The following is a 20,570-nucleotide window of genomic DNA, read 5'->3' on the forward strand; positions in this document are numbered from 1 at the left end:
AGGGACGTGAGAGCAGCTTACATGATCCCAAGAAGCAGAAGTGAGGGAATCTGAAAAGAGACCGTAGAGAGAGAAAAGCCAGAGAAGTGCCAACTGCTGGGCTGGTTCGCGCCAGGGGCAGCTGAGGCTCTGTCCTCTGGGAACCCGAGGAGCCCCCGGACGGCATACGTCATCTTCCCGTTGCCTCTGCCCCCTCGCCCCCGTTTGAGAGTCGCCCCTGGGGGGTCATCTTCGGCTTTGTGCCACCTCTGCGGGCCGCTGAGCGGCAGTGTCGAGGATCCGTTTCGTGAGCAATTGTCTTTTCGAGCAAGACGTTTTTAAAATCCGAAAGCACACTTCTCGCTGCCCCTAATGAGGTGAACCGGATTCTTAGCTCTCCGGAACGGTGCTGCGCTGTGACACCCCGACAGACATGTTAATCCCCGCTCTGAAAGGATGAAGTGCAGACGTTTCCAAAGCTGTGTGACCTGCGTTTGACAACCCGGACCTGGAAGCTGCAGTGGCTTGGCTATAATCTGACCGTGTGCTCAGACCTCCGCAAAAGGAGCTTCTCAAAGAATTTGGAGCTTAAGGAGCAGCCTGGTTTGCTCTGTTGCCCTTGTGCCACAAGGTCCCCCGAAGAGCTAAGGGGCCCCCAGGAAGACCCCAAGGGCAGCAGGGAAGACCAGCGGAAGAGGCAGGGGCACCAGAGTGCCGTGCATCTCCGAGCTTCTGCAAGGAGGTGGATCAGCTAGATGTTTGTGGAGCGACCCGCCTCAGAGGCAGATCTCCCTTTCTCGCCCTCAAAAGACACAGCTGCCCTACTTCTGCAGCCAACTCTGCCAGGATCTGGGACATGAGCAGCTAGCTTTCTGCTTTTACAAGAACAGCGGACGTTAGGCCTTGCTGCTGTAGCCGTACACGAGATGGCACGCGGACTGGTGCCATTGTCGGCTCAGGCTTCCTCGTCTGCTGGAGAAACAGGCGAACGGATTGAAAGGAAGAGGTTCTACCAAATCTACGTCCCCAACAAACCCTCAGCCAAGAAACTAACTTGGCTTGACTGTCGACGTAAGCAGCGATAATATACCGGACGCTTTTTTTTTTTTTTTTAACGTTTATTTATTTTTGAGACAGAGAGAGGCAGAGCATGAACGGGGGAGGGGCAGAGAGAGAGGGAGACACAGAATCCGAAGCAGGCTCCAGGCTCTGAGCCGTCAGCACAGAGCCCGACGTGGGGCTCGAACTCACGGACCTCGAGATCATGACCTGAGCCGAAGTCGGACGCTTAACCGACTGCGCCACCCAGGCGCCCCACCTATCTGACACTTATATTCTGTCTTTCCTATCCAGCCTACACTTGAACATCTCCAGAGATGAGGGTGTGCCCCCTCCCCCTGCAGCCTGCCTGAGTCTCGGCGGCCCTTACTGTCTCCCCTAGATGCATCCAAATCTGCCTTCTAGAGCCTCACTCACTAGCGCTGGTTCTAGCTCCTGGGCCCCGCAGAATTTACAGGCAAATCAGGCTCGTCCCTCTTCCACATGGTCTCCCCTGGCTCTGTTCTCCAAACCGAGGCTTTTCGGTCCCACGATACTCATCTTGGGGTGCCCTGGCGGTTGTGGTGGCTCTCCTCAGTCCCACTCCGTCTCTCCCTCTCGCACTCAGTTAGAACGGAGAGCCATGCCTCAGTGTGGACTGGCCGGTGCAGAGACAGATGGGGCCGCCTCCTCCCTGTCCCCACCACAGCCTACAAGGCCCAGCCCACAGTCTGCGGGACGGATTCTTTTGGCTCAGTTTTCGCTGTTCTAGATATACCGACATCAACTGAGCCTATAGCCTTTTCTCTCCACGTTCCTCAGTCCTGCCGGCAAGACTTAAGCATCCTGGGAGACTCCTGCTAGCCTGCCATTTGGCTCTGGAAGGACCACGGGGGCCGGCAGTGGTGGGGGGAACCGGCAAGTCATGAGGGCAGGAGAGGGGCCTTTGGCCCATCGGCCACACGGGCCTCTACCGCCTCACAAGAGTGGACTGCCTCCCTTCGGGTCTTTTCCTACCACTCTTCGGCCTGCTTGCTCCCCTCCAGCGTCAGGACTTTGGGCTTTCTTACTATTTATTCCCAGCACCGCAAGCAGGGTCAGGATTGCTGAGTGTCATGATTATTCATTCAATGTTGAATCTTGAACGCTAGAAACTTCACGTACAGTATCGGAGTATGAGACCAAAGTAGCTCTTCTGGAGAACTCACCAACCTGTCAATTCATTCTGAGATTACGGACAACTAAAACCAGCCTGACTCTGGTAACAGCTGCTGTTAATCCATACCTTCTCTCTATCTACATGGGTGCTCTTGGGACTCAAGTACAGGACTCTGAAATCACATCCACGAAGTGGGATCAGTTGATTATCCCGTGAACATTTGGTGAATGGCTGCTGTTGTGCCAAGCACTGTTCTTGTGCTAAAAATAGAGCAGGGAGCAAGCCAGACTTGTGCCTGCTCTCACGGAACTTGCGTTCTAATAACGAATGACTGATGTCAAACATGAAAACTCCAGCCATGGAGAAGTGTGCTGAGAAGACAGGTGCTGTGGTGGGAATAAGTAGGGGTGAGGGGTGGTTCCTTCCTCTGGCACAGCTCCTTATGGAGGAGAAGGCCTGTGGGCTGAGGTTTGAAAGGCATTCAGCGACCAGCTCTCCAAAGGAAACAGAACCCATTCGAGGCACATCTAGAAATGAATTCTCTTCCACAAGCGGTGACAAGGGGAGCGTGAAACAAGGAATCCAGAAACCACACCTGCCACCTGCTAGTCTTAAGGGACTGTTGTCATACTCTAAAACTCCGCTCCCCGGGGCTCCTGGGTGGCGCAGTCGGTTAAGCGTCCGACTTCAGCCAGGTCACGATCTCGCGGTCCGGGAGTTCGAGCCCCGCGTCGGGCTCTGGGCTGATGGCTCGGAGCCTGGAGCCTGCTTCCGATTCTGTGTCTCCCTCTCTCTCTGCCCCTCCCCCGTTCATGCTCTGTCTCTCTCTGTCCCAAAAATAAATAAACGTTGAAAAAAAAATAAATAAAACTCCACTCCCTGCCCGTGGTTGTTGGACAACGTGCCGAGGAGCAAATAGGGCCGCTGCAGAGGCCTTCTGCTCCGACTACGAAAAAAAGAGGGATCCAAGAGTCAGCTCCCCCCACCTCACGCCCACCCCGAGCAGCCACCGCCGGGAGGTGGGAAGCTTGGTAGGCTTCCCCTCGCTCTGGAGTGCGCGCGCCTGGCACCGGCCTCTGTCTCGTTCGCCGCCTGGTGTGGGGCCCCGTGCCCAGACGGCTCTGCAGGCGAAACTCTGGTTGGATGGTGGCCAAGAGGCCTGCAGAAGCCTGAGATTATGGGAGGAAAATAACAGGGAAGGACCCTTCCAGAAAACACAGGGAAAGGCCAGCTCAGGAGACAGAGGAAGGCCGTGTGGGCAGGTCAGCCCCTCCGTCCCCTGCTTTTCATAGGCAGTGCACGTTGCCCCCCATGCACGCTTTCTAGCGGTTCTCCATTTCTGGAGCTGAGTATTTAGTGAGAACGTGCTAGGACAAAAAGGAGGCTGAGAAATATGCTCCTACACACAGGGTTTTGCATAACTTCAGGGTTCAGGATACCTAAATCTTGGCTCTAAAAACCTCGCTCCAGGTTATACTAAACTCGATTGAAAGCCCCAAGGAGAGGATTCCTGTGACCTCCTTTTTTTTCTCTCTCTCTCTTTTCAGTTTAGATATATTTTATTCTGAAGCTTCTTACTGTGAGGAAAACATCCGTGGGATTTTAAGTTTATCTTTTTTTTTTTTTTTTTTTAGTTTAATGTTTATTTATTTTTGAGAGAGAGACAGAGACAGAGTGTGTGCTGGGGAGGGGCAGAGAGAGGGGGAAACACGGAATCCGAAGCAGGCTCCAGGCTCCGAGCCGTCAGCCCAGAGCCCGACACAGGGCTTGAACCCACGAACTACGAAATCGTGACCGGAGCCGAAGTCAGACGCTTAACCGACTGAGCCACCCAGGCGCCTCAGAATCTCCCAAGTTTAAAAGAAAAAAGGAGAAAAACCATTGTTATCCCCTGCTTCTTTCAATGCACAGTGTTAGAAATCAGCTGGATGTGGAATCTAAATCCCGGACTGCCCCGCTTCCTCCGTGTTCAGCAGAAATAGAACAGGAAGATGCTGGCACCTACAAATTATAGTGGTGGCCTGCAGGAGTGGAAAATGGAAAGAAAGCCAGAGGGCTGGGTCAGTGTCGCAGGCTGGCCTGCGCCTGCGGGAGCCCCAGCCCATCTGAGAACAGAGACTGAACCCTCCTCTTCCCGCTGGAGCGCAAAGGGCTCTAGGGCTTGCTCAGAGGCTCTGGGGGCCCTGGTGTCACCCCCCCCCCCCAATCTCATGGATGAAATCCTCATCAGTGCGCTCGGCTGCCTGGGAGAAAACTAGTTCTCTTAAAGGAATTCTCTCGTGCTTAGTCTGCCTGATATCACACATCTGATGGTAGTTTATACAATTTTAATTTTATGTCTAACAGGCCGATTTCGGGCTCTCTTAAGGATTCTCTTTCTCATTTTTGACTGCCTTTTTGTCCCCCATTTGGCTAATTCTTTAGAACGTTTAGAACTATTTTAATCAAGTAATGCAGAAATGCCTTAGACTAAAAACCTCTAACAGTGCTCTGATGAGTCTGGAGACCGAAAGATCCCTAAGATGTGAAAATGCTTAAGGACCATCAACCATTACAGTATAAATGTCGTGTTAGCCATGCAGTCCTGCTTGGCTTCCCAGTGAGGGCTTTAGACAAATAGTTGAACTGATCTGGAACAATTTTCCCAGAGCTATTTGAGCTGTCTTTTACTAAAGCCTCCCAGCGTGAAAAGATTCCTGTCGACCCTCACCAAACTCACTGCCTCCTTCCTTGTCCGACCGTCTTTGTTCGTTCATGTAATCATTCGCTAAGTCACTATATCAAGGACCTGCTACGTTTTCGGCACCGTGTTCAGACACAGCGGAAAGACTCGGCTAAGGCAACAAGGAATATGGTGTGAAACCAACCCATGGGAACACACTCCGTCTTTGGGGAAGGGTGGGCTTGGAAGGCTTCCTGGAGGTGGTGATGCACGAATAGATCGATGAAGGACTGAGAGGTCTTCAGGCAAAGAGTAGGGTAGGAAAGCATTCCCAAAGTTCCACTGGCGAAACTGCGAATAGTGGAGGGTGGCTGCAACGTAAAACTCTTGGGGGGGGGGGGTTGCTGTGGCAGCGAGGGGGTGACATCTGGAGTGCTGAGCAGCCATCGGGTTCTGCAGTCCCGGGATGCTCTCTAGGAGGGTTGGGTTTATCAGAGGACAGGGAAGAGGCAGTCAGGATTTTAAGCCGATGAGTAATACGGTCAGATTTACACTCGGGTAAGATGGCTTTGGCACCTCTTCTCCCCGGCACTGGCCCGGGGACTGCTGTGAGCTGGAGGGAGGGAGTGCGACAGGGGACGAGAATAGCCCAGATGGTGATGATAATGAAAACGATAATAGCGGGGACCATTTTAAGCCCCTCTAGAATCTGTCAGCTGTGCTAAATATTTTATGTATATGTTCACGTGCGATCTGCGTAATTATCCTGTTGGGGGAGGGGTGTCATTCCCACTTTACCGATGAGGAAATTGAGGCTCAGAGGGATTAGGCAACGTCTCCAGAGTCATTCCTCCAGCAAGGGGCCCAGCTAGGTTCCAAGTCAGATTAGGCACTCCTAAGCCTGTGCTCTTAACCACTGTACCATCCGGCAGGGGTCCTTGGTCTCAGCTTTCTCCTCTTCTCGGAGACCCCCTAGCTCACTTCACACACAGGTTTGGTTTTCCGTATGTTTCTTTTCAGCCCTCCACGAAACATGTCCCAGACACCCTCTGGTTCAGCCCTCATGCTAAATACTTGCCTGTTTAGATATTGACCCAGTCACAAAACCACAATAAAAGAGCAGCTCACAGCTGCTGGGCACCCCCTGTGTTCTACGCACTTGACTTTATCTAATCCTTGCCACGACGCTGCCGGCTCAGGGCTGTCGTTTTCCTCCTGGGACACGGAGTGTGAGGCTCCAAGTGAAGTGACCTTCCCTGGGGCATAGAGCCAAGCAGCAGCGGAGCCGGGCCCTGCGGGGGTCTGGGGAGCGGGCGGGCCTGGGACCCGGCATTCTTCGCCACCTAATGGCTCGGCGTGGACGACGCTGAGGAGTCAGTGGAGACCCTCCCCAGAGCCACGTGTTGAAATGGCGTCTCCACCACGTGTGCAGGTGACAGGGGATGCTACTGTTCACTTGCTGCTCTCAAACTCTCATCACCTGGCTTTCAAGGACAAGCGTGAGCACAGATTTCAGTGTATTTTCTTCCCCCCGCCCGAAATATACCTTGGCTGACGTTGAGCCGTGTATTGTTTCAGACCGTTCCCTTTCGAGCAAAAGTAAAACAGCAGCTTTCAAAGGCTCATTGTTGCTTTAAACAGAAAACTTGTTAGTAATCCCCACTTCTCTAACAAGAAGACGAAGAAGAAAATGACAAAATGCTTTCTTCTCTCCTTCCTCCTCTAACTCGGGCCCCGTCTGCCTTTCCTCCACACTGGGGTACGGGCTCCGTTCTTGACCAGTGAGCTGGCAATTGGTTAAGTCCTTGGTTTCGGTGCACCCGGAACAGTTTTGGGCGGCAGGAGGGGCAGGTGGTGGAAGGTGTGGCACCGACCGGCACGTGACCGGTGGCAGGTGGCTGGGCGAAGCCCCGTCCCGCCGCCAGCCTGGCAGTCCCCTTTGCTCAGGCGCTGGGCTATGGGATTCCAGCTCTAGCCTCCCTCCCCATGTCCACAGTCACCTCCTCACCTAGTCGCCTGTGCGAACCTCACCAGCCCTTACACGGCGCATCACGGAGCCGGAGCCAGCGCAGCCCTGGGGAACAAGTCGTTCCGGTGCTACAGAGAGAAAGCCACCCGGGAGGAAAGGTCCAGAATGAAGGAAGCAGGAAGGGTCACCACAGCGACGGGCCAGAAAAGGGGGAGTAAAGTGGCCTGGCCCAGACCCCTTGACATGACAGAAGTGACCAGATAGGCACTTGGGCCCTGGACTCGGCCTGCCTGGGTTGGAATCCTCACTCAGCTATCTCCTGTCTGTCCTTGGACAAGTGATTGAACCTCTCTGTACTTTATTTTCCTTATCTGCAAAATAGGAATACTACACCTGTTTCATAAGATTGTAAGGAAGATGAAACGGATATCAAATGAGATCATCCTGAGTGCCTGGCAGTTCATAAGGCCCGATAAACATTAGCTGCTAGCATCATTATTCCATCGTTGTTATGGGTTGAATCGTGTCCCCCTCCCAAAAGATATTGAAGTCCGAACACTGTGAGGGTGACCTTACTGGACATAGGTCTTTGCAGGTGATCAGATTCAGATGAGGTCATTAGGGTGCGCTCTAATCCAATATGACAGTGTCTTTATAAAAAGGGGAAATTTGGACAGAGAGACAGACATGCATAGATAGAGGGTGGGGTGAAGACACAAGGAAGCTGAGAGGCGAGCATGAACTGATTCTCCCTCACAACCCTTGGGAGGAACTAACCTTGCCAACACCTTGATCTTGGACTTCTGGCATTCAGAACTATGAGACACTAAATTTCAGCTATTTAAACCACCCAGTTTGGGGTAGTAGGATATGAACAGAGTCACCATCATTAGCACCCACAAGGACATCCACCTCTTGGGTGTGCCTTCTCGGGGGCCCTGAAGGAGCAAAGGCTTCCTGGAGAAGAGAGAAACTTCTGTATTGAGGTCAAATTACTGGATCACAAAGCTACGGTATGAGTGGATTCAGTTCAGCAGTAAGGCGGCGGCTGGGCACGGCCACTCTCGGTGCCAAGCGGTCAAAGGCTCCGTAAACACAGCCCCGCTGTCCCACGGGCCATCTCTTCCCAGGCTGTGCACCCTCCCTTCCGCCCAGGACTCTAGTGGCGTTCAAGCGGCCGCCTTCTGCCTGATCTCCACGGTATTCCCCTCCGTGCCTTTCCCCGTAGAAACACACTGCATTTTATTTCTTGTCATCCGATAACCTGGGATCGGTATCCCTAATTGTCTGTGGTGTGTTTGTCCCCTCCTGCTGATAGGTTATCGTGCTGTCCACGCGACTCCTGAAGCCATTTAACATTCCTGAGCTGTTATTTGCGACTGACCGGCTGCATCCAGACCTTGGCTTCTGAGCATCTGCAAGGGTGAGACTTACCTGAGCTGGAAATACCGATACCGTTATCCTGTCTCTGTTCAAGATACGCCTCCCAAACCGGTGTCCCCTTGCTAACGGTGGCCGTGACAGAATTCTGTCTGAAGGGTCTTGGCAACCATGCGGCGAAGTACTCTGCTCGGATTCCCAACAACTTAAAAAAAAAAAAAAAAAAAAGAATTACTTTCATTTTTCTAAAGGTGTCAAACTGTCTGTCAGCTGGCCACGTTTGACATCATCCCCGTTTCTCCTCAACCCGCTCTTTGTGGTCCTGATTCCTGTGATCCTGGATTCTGTGATCCTGGAATCTGCCTGATTCCAGCCGCAAGCTCACTGTTTCTAAATAAACGCCTGTTGGCGAGTGTTGGTAGATTACAAGCCATTTGATCTGCAGTTGCTCAAGAAATTAGACATGCTTCACATCAGGAGTGTGAAAAAAGTTTGGTTTTCCTTAAGATTATGTAACTGGGGGGGGGGGGAGGGGAACATTGCAAATGGGATCTGAGACCTTGCTGAAGAGGCGAGGAAGGGAGGGAGGGGCGGGCAGCAGTAAGACCGGGCTGGTGGCCCGCCTGCCGTCACAAAGTCCGGCGCCCTCCCGGCGTGCTCGCCAGGCCGGCCCACATGTCTACTCGGAACAGAGGTGGGAGACAGGCTGACTGGAGGCCTGTCCCTGGCTGTAAAAGGTGTCCTCCCCTCCCAAAGGAAGGCCCCATAAAGACCACCTGGTCCAGGGAGTCGAGACTGGAACCCCATCCCCTGGGACTTGTAATTCAGTAGCGTTGCTGTCGAAATAGAGAGCTCTCTTTTCGGTTTGCCTAACTTTCCCTTCTGGTCATGTCAGAAAAACCCAGTGAAATTGTTTAAGAACTCTGGCAAAAAGCAACTGCTTAATCCACACACTCGCAGGTGTGTGGTTCACGGACCTCTCTGGCATCTCCAAAAGATGTTTGTAATAAAGAGGGAAAGCTGACAAACAGTTCGAGAGAGGGCGGAACAGGTAGAGGAAGTCAAATGTAGATCAAAACCCTCACGTGCCTCTGATTCTAGTTCTCTATAAAATAATGTTATTTTAGGGAAACACTGTGAAGTTGGAAATCATTCTGAGATGCAATCAAAGCAAGTTTTTAGAGACACCGATGTTTTGGGGGTGGTTTTTTGTTTGTTTGTTTGTTTGTGTGTTTGTTTGTGATCCAAGTGTGTTTTCCACCTGAAACCGGTTCTTTCATGGCGCTGAAATACGGAGACCCCAGATGCTTCTTTCATTCCCCTAACCCAGAAGTCTGAACTTGAATAAGGAAGCAAATGGCAAGCCCAAAAGAAATGATCATCAAAGCAAACCTCGCTATTTTCTAAAATTAAAAAATTATGTACCCTGTTCTCTGTCTCAATGTACATTCATTCATCTGTTCAGCCACTCATTCATTCATTTCCAAATACTGAGAGGCACGTCCCGGGCACCCTGCTAGGTTCCGGGCCATGCTCCTGAAGGAGCCAGCCGCGCCCCTGACTCTGTGGCTCTCACAGAACAAGCAGCTGAGCCTTCTCCCGGTGCCCCCGCCCTGTGTGAGCATCTGCTCCAGGTTAAGTGGTAAGCCATATGTCCGTATGCAAAGGAAACTTTCTGGAAATACAAAAACCGAACGGCTAACAAGTAGTTACCTCTGGGAAGGAGTCTGGGTGGGAGGGCTAAGAAAAGGGGGAGGGGAGTCTCACTCTTGGTAGACTTCTGTGTGGTTCGAATTTTCTTCCCGGCAAACGTGTAGTTGTGTACTACTTTTGAGGCTTTAATGTATTCTTACAAGTTAATTTTTTCTCTAAAAAAAGAATGTTCAAAAGCCGCTAGTCTGGAATTAACAAAAGAAGGGCGTTCCTGATTGTAAATGTTGTCCATTAGCATTTACCATGCCCCCCAGATGCCCTCAGTACTATAGTAAATATGGTCAAAGGCAGTCTCTGTGTGCGGGGAATGTCACAAGTTAGGTTTATCACCATCTTTTTCCATCTCTGTGGTCACTGGTTGGAGGAACTGAGCGAGACAGGCAATCAGGTAGCGGGAGGCTTTGGAGAAAAAAGGAAGTTCATGGTGGCCGGAATTTGGTTTGAATAAGAAGGTAGGAGACACAGGACAGAACCCTGTCCCTTGCATTAAAAAAGCAGGAGCCTAATGGAGACGTGGTATAAATCCCGCAAAGGGCCTTCGTCAGATAAGGAAAAAGAAGGGACTCGGGAAATGGCACGTCGGCCCCCTTGTTAGAACCTCCTAAAACCTCCTTGGTGTTGCCTTCTTCTTGTGCTCACTGCCGGGGAGTGGGAGAGGACAAGGGAGAAAGGGATTGTGTTCTTGACCCCCTGTGAAGGTCGGTGAACAGAGTTCCAAAGTCTTCCCTGGGTTCGGTCTCATCTGTGCTCACAAACAGCGGTTGTGGACCTCGCGGAGCCTCAGTGCCTCCATCTGGAAATTACGCATGCTCACGGAAGGTACCTACCTCACGAGAGAAGCTGCTATGGACGGAAGCCAGCCCCGACACAGCCGCTAGCACGTGATGGCAAGGCCCGGGCCTTGACCAGCGAGGACAGCAAAGAGGTCTCCTCGCAATATGATAAAGTCTCAACAGGAGAATAATGTCAAACGAAGAGAAAGTTCAGAGGCATTGCTGGGAGCCACGAGATGAGGAAACAGAGAAGGAGGAACGCGTTGGTGCCACAGATTTCCAAGACAGGAGAGCCCAGAGGCCAGGCGCCGATGGCCTGGGTTCCAATCCCACCTCTTCCACGCTGCGGTTCACTTCTTTGGTTCTCAGCGGACCGTGGAATCCGACGATCATAGGGCCGACCTCCTCGGGTTGGCGTGAGAAGTAAAATAATAAATCCGTGTGAAGCACTTAGGACATGGCACATGGCAAAGCTGGCCAAGAGCCTGTAGGAATCCCCATTATTGGTGGTAAATGTCTAATGATGGCTCACTCAGGGCCTCATGTCTCCGACAGCAGCTTCTCCATCACGAATGAACGTTAGCCCCGAAGTCTGGGTGGATTCTGAGCTTGACCTCCTCGAGGCTGACACCCGATTCAACCACACGCCAATGTGCCAATTCTAAAGGGATCTGGGCTGCCTGAAGGTGGCTTACAAGACGGCCGGGCTGTCGTGCTGGTTTCTTCTCTCTCGGGCCTGGGTGTGAGTGTTGCCACCCGAACTCTGGCTGGCGGGGACAAAACGAGCACACACAGATGCGGCCCTTCTGCCAAGGACCTCACAGGCCACTCTCTCCAAACACAGTTGATAGAGGTGTAAATACTGTGTAGCAATTGACGTCTGCCTTGGTGAACCTTCCGTCTGGAGTCCGCTTTGCGGCAAACAGCGCGGGCACGCCGAGCGTTTGGAAGCACCCCGGGGGCCGTGTCCGCCAAAGGTTGTCCCCAGAGGGCCAGGGCTATGGAAATGGCTCTGTTTACACCAGGGCCCCTTCCATTCCAGTGTTATCCCAGTAACAAAGAATTCCGTCAAGCTCCCCTCAAGACCACTCTTGTTTATTTTAGCTTGGTTAGCAGAACCAGAATTTCAGTAACAAATACTCCAGTATTATAAATGTCTGCCATCCCTCCTTAAGAAACATTAAAAAACTCCTCGGTCTCTCTCTCAAAAGGAATGTGAAAAGACAAAACCAGGGGCGCCTGGGTGGCTCAGTCGGTTAAGCCTCCGACTTCAGCTCAGGTCACGATCTCGCGGTCCGGGAGTTCGAGTCCCGCGTCGGGCTCTGGGCTGATGGCTCGGAGCCTGGAGCCTGTTTCCGATTCTGTGTCTCCCTCTCTGTCTGCCCCTCCCCCGCTCATGCTCTGTCTCTCTCTGTCTCAAAAATAAACGTTAAAAAAAAATTAAAAAAAAAAAAAGAGAAAACCAGATGATGGAGCGTATTTGAGAAGGGAGAGGGGGTGGCTGGGATCTTGCCACAATCAGTAACAACCCTAATCCTGTTCTCTTCACACCAAGTTAGGGAAGTAAGGAGGACGGTAAGAACTTCGGGAAACTTCTAAAGAGAGTGCAGAAAACATCAGGTCTCCTAGTGTAGTTACTGTAATAAATAAAGCCCTATGATTCCGTCTTGGCCATCCCCTGAGGGCCTGTGTTAACTTACCGGCAGAGACTCTGCAGGGCAATCCCCACACCCCACCCCTGCAGGGGCAGGACCAAGAGTTACCCAACTGCTCTCCTGTGACGGATCTGCCCACAAGCCTTTTCGGAAAACGCCTTTGTTTTCTCCCTCGGGGTGTAAAACGAAATGTCCAAGTGGCCCGTGTCTCCAGAACGAGGGGCGCCCCGTGGGCACGCCCACCTTCCAAGCAGGCTGGGGGCTGGCAGGAGCCCCGGGGAAGGCAGGAAGGTTCTCCCACCCGGCACACCACACAGCCGGCGGGCCGCAGAGCGCTCCGAATGGTTTTGATTTGCGGCGGGGAGGAAACTGGAAAGCCAGACAGCAAGACAGGCCCGAATCCGGTCGGTCGTGAGGCTGACGGGCTGTGGGTGGTGCTGCCCCCCCCACCCCCAAGCCCCTGCCTGTGTCTTTATTACCGAGCTGGGACTGGAGGCCAGTGAGCCAGGCCGATGGCCACAGCAGAGGTGGCCGGCCAGGGGGCCTGGGGCCGGGGAGGAGCCCCAAACCCAAGGCTGCCACAGGGGGATGGAGGAAAGTGGGCCCGGGCAGGGAGGACCAGGGTCCACCAAAGAAGAGGAGAGCACCCCGGGGGCACTTTGCTTGGAGGAGGGGAGTGGGGAAGCTGGGGCCGGCTGCCCAGGGGCTGGGCTGTGGCTCCAGACGGGCGTGGGGGGCGGGGGGAGTCCTGAATCCACTCCTTAGGAGCTGGACCAGCTCCTTCATTCTTCGGCACCTCCCTTCCACCTACCTGTAGAAGGGACTAAAAGTCGTCTGTGGGGTTGGTGTGGGGAACGTTATTTCCCATACCCGCTACAGCCTGACACCGGTTTCAATAAACAGCAACATTCATTGTTACTCCTTGTGTGGCCCAAGCAGGTGATGTACCCTGAGCCTCAGTTTCCCCATCTTTAAGATGGGAGTGCTAGCATTACCTTCCTCAGAGGACTCTTCAAAAGATGAAAGGAGAGCCTTTATAATCGGGCACATTACAAATGCTCAACGAATTCTAATTCCCTTCCTTTCTCCATCACCCCCCAGCCACCACCGATCCCTCCCTTTCCTTCCCCTGGTGGCCAACGAGGCGGTCCCCGTCCTAGGTGGGAGACGCGGTTTCTCAGTGCCATATGGTTGCAGTTCAGAAATGTTAAAACCAACACAGAGGGATTAAGAAACACTAATAATGAAAGAGATGCGCAAAGGTGCTTCAAACACGAAGCTAAATTCGTGAGAAGAAAATATGGTGTGTTCCTTCCAGAACTATAAATATTTAAGTTAGCCTGAGACACTGCGCAGAACCGGGACCTGGGAGGTTTCCCAGCAGGGTCTCTCTCACAGACACTTCATCCCCCTGGATGGAGGGCAGTTCTGAGACCCCCTTCCCACCCTAACTTCCGAGGTAAAGAGCGACGGAGTCCAGCATAGTGGGAAAGTGAGGGGCAACCATGAAGTGCCAGGAGGTCAGGACGTGAAGCTCACAGGGAGGAGAGGACGGCCCAGACGTCTGCAGGCTCGTGGGCAGGGGTGGGGGTGGGGAAGGAAACGGTGTGCCCGTAAATGGATGGCGGGGCAGCGCTACTCAGCACATTTCCGAGATAAAGCCCCCAGGAAAACTCTGTGTCTTCGTTAATTCCAGAACATGGGTAGAGGACCTCTGCTAGGTATATAAAGTTTAACCTCTTGGTCACTGGACACTGTTAATAGAACCACAGAAAACGAATGAAACCAAAAGCAAGCAGAAAGCCCTTGGAGGGGATTGTCAGTGCCTTTGAACGGAGGCATTTTTAGAATCTCACGCGAATACCATTCCTCGCCCTGGCCCCCCCCCCCCACCCATCACCTTCTCCGAGGTTAGGTTATGGGTAAGTGTGGACAACTGCCCTCCATATCAGGCAGGTTTGGGGTGTCACCAGAGGCCCTGTCAAGAGCAGGCAGGATATCTACCCTGTGGGAAAAGAGATTTGGAAGTCTGGCACCATAACGCAGTAGGCCCTCAATAGCCGGCCATTTTGACTGCTTGCCTTGGTCCCATGGCCAAGCAGTGCCCTGTGCATGAAACACTATGAAGAAATAAGAACATGGCATACATTCAGAAGACGTTGACTCCTGTCCTTTGTGCCACCTTGCGGACATCGCTCAAAACTCAGAGCCCGTTTTCCTCACCTGTAAATGGTGCTATTTCCTCCCCTCCCTCCTCACAGGGGTACCCTGAGGATTCAATGAGGTCATGTACGTGAAGGCCCTCCTCAGAGGTGTTGTTACGGGCCCGCAAAGATGGCAACTCAACGTGGCCTGCATGAAAGGTCTCCCAGTCCCAGATGGAAGCAGGGGAGAGAAGCCCGGAGGTTTCGGCTCCTACGTTTGTGGCAGCAGCAGACGCAGGAAGGGCTCCTGAGCAGCCCCAGATCAACAGCTCCGAGCTTCTACAATGGGAACAAAGCACACTTTTTGAAAGCACCATACCCCAAGGAGTTTGCCAAATAAGCCACGTGTCTAGAGAGAAGCCGTTATCTTGTACAGAAGCGTGTTATCTTCGAGGCTTCGCCGAGCTGTCCTAACAGCCTAAGACACAGAGCTGGACGCTTGTCTTCGCTTTACTTGGAGGGTCGTGAAGGAAATGAATAGGAGACACGCTACTCTTGACTAGAAAGCGGCAAAAAACAGTTCCAGCGCTCCCAGGCTGGGTGGGGCCTTTGACAAGTTGGTTAGCTGGTCTGTAAGCCTGTTTCCTCCTCTGTAAAAGGGGGTGAAGAGAAGGCATCTCGTCGGTTGGCTGTGAAACCAAGAGGTAACCCTAGGAGGCCGTTAACGCCTCACCCAAAGTGCCCAGTAAGGACAAGTCACTGAGGGACACTCCGTCTGAAGGACAGAAAGTGAACATTTCAATGGAGACCAAGCCAGAGGTCTATGCTTTTAAAATGAGATTTATTGTACATAAAATAAATTAATTACAGTTTAAGCCAAAGCATGAGTGGCTTCTTAAAGTGCGTCTGTGTACGGGATTTGGCGGTCGCCCCTGTATCCGTGCACTCGCTGTAAGACAGTGTTTTCCGTACTTAAGCCACACTCGGCCAGGCCTAGGAAACAACCCAACGTCATTGCTGTGTGCCATTTACACAGATCACATCAAAATCAATGAACACGGTTTTTTTTTTTTCCTGTACCTGATGCAACAGCTAAAAAAAAAAAAAAAAAATTATACAGTCTCACAATTACTCAAAGTCTGGGGCTGAAGAGTTTGAGTTCTCAACCATTTAACACATGCTCAACTGAACATACTCCTCCTGTGTCAGGAGGAAGCAGCCCTTCCTGCAAGCCATATAAGCTTCCGGATGTCCGTCCATATACATAACATCTGGCCCATAAACCCCACCCTTTATTGGGGGTGGGGGTAGTATTTTCCTCCTTGTTCTTTAAAGAAGAAATCTCGGGTGTCCTTCAGGTTAGAAAGGCATTCTGTAAGGAACAGTGTTCCAGAGATGCGAATCAGACTCGTAAGAGGAAAAAGCAGTCCTTCCTCTTGGGGGGGCGGGGGGGGGGAAGAAAAGGGAAAAAAGAAAGAGAGAAAAAACGTGGAAAGGCAGGGAGTGGTTAAGCTGTTCTCTCATTCCCACCATCAACCACATCCATACAGTTGCGGAAACTGCAACTGACCACCATTTACAAGGTCAGGAACAAAATCCAAAGGGGTTACGCCGCCCTCCCCACTCCAAAGGAAAAGACGTGGAACACATTTCACATACTCAGAGTGGCTCAGTGGGCTCATTCCAGCCTCATCAATCCTGTCCCCCCCCTCCCCGGCTCAGAACGGAAGTTTCTGTAGCAGTCCCACAGACCCTCCTGGCCGCTCTGCTCCGGGTCCTGCTGGAACCGTGAATGACTGCCAGCACCCATCATTCCTGTGCTGCAAGAACCTCAGGCCCTCTTCCTGGGAAGACCAAACCCCCCCGAGTGTCCCTGCTTCAGACGGAGGTGACAGTCCTCACTTTGGCAGAGAGGGCTTGCTTGAACCTCCTCTTCAGGTCCTGCATGTTGGGGGACTTGGGCCTGGGAATGAGGGAGGTTCTCCGCTTCTCTGGTGTGCTGCTGGGCTGCTGTTTGTGACTCACTTCCTTGCACAGGACGTGGAAAGCGTTGTAGACGTCGTTGTAATTTTCGCTGACCGACACTTCATAGAACGAGCAGCCCAGCACGCTGGCCAGCTGCAGTCCGAGCTGAGGGTCGACCTGCTTGATGTGCAGCAGGTCAGCTTTGTTGGCCACGACCACCACGGGCAGCCGGGCGCCCAGGTGCAGCTGCTGCACGTGCTGGTGGAGCTGGCCGATGAGTTCATAGCTCTTGTAGTCAGTGACGGAGAACACGATCACCACGGCATCTGCCCAGCGAATGCACCGATTCAGCTGCTCGCCGCAGCTCAGGCCGTTCTCGTGGACCTGAAAGACAGGGGTGACGGCAAGGCGAACGGTGAGGGCCGGAAAGAGCCCTGGCCTGGCTGGGCAGCGGGTTCAAAAGCGCCCTCGACGGTCACGCCAGGCGGCAGGCCATCAGCAAGTTATATCCGCACACAGTCCGGCTTTCTTGACAATATGTTGATCCAGCTGCACACGGTTGGAATAAATAACAGTGCAGCTCACCACACTCGAGTGGAAAATTGACCTGCAGAGAACTCCGTGCAGAGAGACTTTGTAGTTGCACAAAATGGGAAATTAACTGGCTAGACAGTAAGTCTGGGGAAGTAAAGATAGGAGCTGGAAGCATTTAAACCTGGAGAACTGCCCAGTTCAAGAGGGAAAAAAACACACACATATACCAGCATGGCTCTTTTGTCTATAGAGTAACTTTCCACAATATAAAAGCGATCCCAAGCATTTGCAGACTACACCTAAATGTTTGATTTTTAATACCAAATACACACATGTAAAAACCACTCTTTTTAAGCACAGCAAGGAAACTTTGCCAATTCCAAGCGTGGTTTGGTCTTTCCTCCCAGACAGAATCCGCCTAAGAGAAGATCTGTGCCCCTGAGCCAAATCTCCCAAATTAAGCCAGGCAAAGACTGACCAACGGCCAAATAACACGGAAGTGACAAGCAACATGGAAAGGCCTAGATGGGACTCCCCCAAATTTCTCTCCTCTTTAGCATGAGGCATCCTGAGAACTGAACAATTCCACAGCCTGACTTAGTCCCGAACCTCAGAGCTTCTTACCTGAATACCTGGCGTGTCTTGAACCTGAATAGCCAGGGTTTCACCTTCTATTTGGACTTGTCTGGTATAGAGATTACCTGTAAAGGCAAAAAAAAAAAAAAAAAAAAAAAAAAAAAAAAAGTTTTTCCTTCTTGTACAACTTTTAAAACATGGATTTTTTAAATAGAAAAGACAATATAACTTGAACCAATGCACAAAAATAAGCTATAGTTTATTCTACTTAATGAGCTCATCTCAGTTATTTTTTTTTTTAACTGCAATGTTAACCCCAGATTTGTGGCTTTATTAAATCCAAGGCAAGGTCTGCAGGATTTTGGAAACTGATTTGTCCAATTTCTTCCATATCTAAAGTATTTCCTTGAAGTAAATCTTCTTGTTCAGCATGCATGGCATTTGTTTTTGTTTTAGTACTTCACTACTCTTTGATGTAAATTTAATCATTAAGCACAATAGCTTGGTAGGCAAATATTGTTCGTAAATGCACAGCCAACGTTATCAGTTGGAATAAAAAACGTGACATGATGGTAGCCAAATCTACATCAAAGCAGAAGGCTGCAATGCCTTATCTTGGGATGGTTTATGCAGCACAGTTCGAATAATCCCCTTAGGTACTAAATATGGTCTAAGGATTTAAGCAATTTGCTAACAGAGCATAGGTAGAAAGCCCTTAAGCCTCCCCAGTGGCCATCCTTAATCAGAGACATTGAAATAGTGTCTTCTCATTTATTCGGGAGCCCTCCTCCTCAAATTCTACCATCCGGTTATTTTTTCTTTGTTAAGAAAAAAGAACTTTAGGTTTACAACTGCTTTCCTTTGGCCTTTGCTTTAAAAGGTCACCTCTGAAAGGCAGCCAACAGAGAGGGAGAGGGGTGGGGGGAGGAGTTGGCCAACTTTTTTTTTTTTTTTTATGACTTTTGCAGGAGTGTTTTGAAGGGGGAGGCTCTTGAGTACAAAGGGTGCTTCCAACTGGGGTCCCTATAGTTAAAACATACCAAGGAGAATACTTTCAGGCACTTGATAAAATGATGAATGGGCTTGGAATGGAATGAGGCCAGATGGCAGTTATGGGGGTGGGGGGGGAGCACGGGAGGGGGCAAGCAAAATTGGAAGTGGCAGGATCCTGTCGCCCAGACTGTCACTGTGAAGGAGCCTGCCTGGGAGACCCCGCAGTACTGTTTAAGCTGAGAGGGCTCTCCCCAGATTTTGCATCTGCTCACCTGCGTTCCTTTCGTAGTCACCAATGAATCGTTTGGTGAGGAAGCGGACCACCAGAGCTGCAGAGCAGAAACGAAAAAGGAGAGTTCACTCTGGCATGAGAAGTTACATTGGTCTCCACCCCACCCCCAGCCCGGGGAAACAGCTCTCGCAGAGAAAGCAAGCCGGGCAGCCACCAAGTGAAATTCCTACCCTGCAGCTCCTCGACCCTTCTTCCAGACACAACGGAGAGGGGCTAGAAGGCATCATGAATTATGGCTCTGTCCAGCTGGAAGGGTCATTTGGCCCACCCGCCTCCTCTGAGCCCGCCTGAGCCACACCTAAGCCTTCCAAGAGACGAATGTCTTTCCCAACCTTAAAGTCCTCCAGGAGGGCTTCCGTTCACTAAGTTCCCTTTCAGTTCCAGGCACTGCCAGAGGCTCAAAACCCCCAAAGTTCCAATCCCAGTTGCGCCGGTGGTGCCCAGAAGGTGGCCTGGCCATTCAGGATCCCCGTTTCCCTCATCTGTCCAAGAAGGGAGTTGGAGGCAAGGCTGGCTCGGGTCCTTCCGGAGGGGCAGCGGATCAGGAGGAGGGGACGGGCGGTCAGCTGCAGCTCCCACCTCTCCCCCACGCCTCGGTCACACGCAACTCCTAGGGGGCCGCCCCCGTCCAGCCCCCGGGACTGCCGAGCACGAAGACTCACCGGTCTTGCCCACACCACTGGCCCCCACCACCGCGATCTTGACCAGGCGGCGGCCCGCCGCCCCCAGGCAGCAGTCGGCGGCGGCGGCGCTGCCCGGGGCGGGATACTCGGCGATGGTGCACATGTTCTGAATGAGGCGCATCGCCGCTCCAGCCGGGGCTGCACCACGCGGCACCTGCGGGGCGGGAGGACGCGTGTGCTGCGCTGGAGCCGGTGGGAGGACCCTGCCCGAGGGGTCCGCGGAATAAAGGCACCAAAGCGCAGCCGCGCAGCTGCTCGGACTAGCTCCAGATCCGGACTGGGACGGCCTCCGGGCTGCGCGCGCGCTGTTTTCTCCGGGGCTCGCCCCGCCCTCTGCCTCCCGCAGCCAATCCCGGGGCGCCCCCGCGAGGCTCCGCCCCCGGCGCCGCTCAGCGCGCCCCGCGCCCCTAGGGGCGCCGGGAGCCAGTGTGGGGCCCCGTGAGGCGTGCGGAAAATGGGGCTGCGGACCCGAGACTGGGCAACGTGTGGGCGCGAGCCGAAGGCGCAACCAGTGGCGGGCGCGGAGGAAGGCAGCGCCGGTGCCGACCGGGGTCCCGCTGAGCGGGCACGCGGCCGATGCTGTGGCTGCGTGGTTGGGGGCGCCTCGGGTTCCGGGAACCGGACGGGGCTGGGCCTCCGGGCGGGCGCGGGGGATGCGGCGGCGGCGAGCAGGGCCCTCCAAGAGCAGATCCTGGGCAGCCCCCCCCCCCGGGTCCCCATCCCGTGCGCCTGCTTCTCGAAGCACGCTGCGGGGCCTCCGGCCTGCACGCCCACGCCCACGCGCGGTGGGGAACGTGCTGGCCAGGGCCTCGGGGGTGTGAGCCCTTGGGGTCGGAAAGCGCGCATCCAGCTGCCTGGCCCCGTGCAGTCTCCTTCGTTTGAGGCGTGGTTGCACTGACTTGAGCGCGTCTGGATCCTAGATTTGGCTGTGATGGCAATTACTTACAAAGACCCCGTATCCACTCCCCTGAGATGTGATATTTACCACTGGGACAAAGTCATGTCACCCATTTTGTTGTAGACCCACGTTCTCCGACCCCAGCGCGCAGGGTCGT

The 20,570-nt window shown here is 52.9% G+C and overlaps 2 protein-coding genes across 3 annotated transcripts in view; one reads left to right on the top strand and one right to left on the bottom strand.

The window, feature by feature from the left end:
- The window catches only part of SCFD2 (sec1 family domain containing 2), a 405,365-nt gene extending 395,749 nt beyond the window's left edge, over positions 1-9,616 (top strand). For both annotated transcript variants that reach the window (XM_023253105.2, XM_023253104.2), the window contains one exon: positions 8,126-9,616. In XM_023253105.2, coding sequence (XP_023108873.1) covers positions 8,126-8,218 — 93 coding nt within the window. In that variant the 3' untranslated portion in view covers positions 8,219-9,616. The remainder of the gene's footprint in view (positions 1-8,125) is intronic.
- A 5,680-nt stretch (positions 9,617-15,296) lies between these two features.
- On the bottom strand, positions 15,297-19,794 carry RASL11B (RAS like family 11 member B). Its single transcript, XM_003985387.6, has 4 exons — positions 19,495-19,794; positions 18,813-18,869; positions 17,596-17,672; positions 15,297-16,821 (listed from the first exon to the last, which is right to left on the bottom strand). The coding sequence occupies exons 1-4, from the start codon at positions 19,634-19,636 to the stop codon at positions 16,351-16,353; spliced, it is 747 nt and encodes a 248-aa protein (XP_003985436.1). The 5' UTR covers positions 19,637-19,794; the 3' UTR covers positions 15,297-16,350.
- Between the last annotated feature and the right edge of the window lie 776 nt (positions 19,795-20,570).

This window comes from Felis catus, chromosome B1, assembly GCF_018350175.1.
Source record: "Felis catus isolate Fca126 chromosome B1, F.catus_Fca126_mat1.0, whole genome shotgun sequence".
Classification (NCBI taxonomy): Eukaryota; Metazoa; Chordata; class Mammalia; order Carnivora; family Felidae; genus Felis; species Felis catus.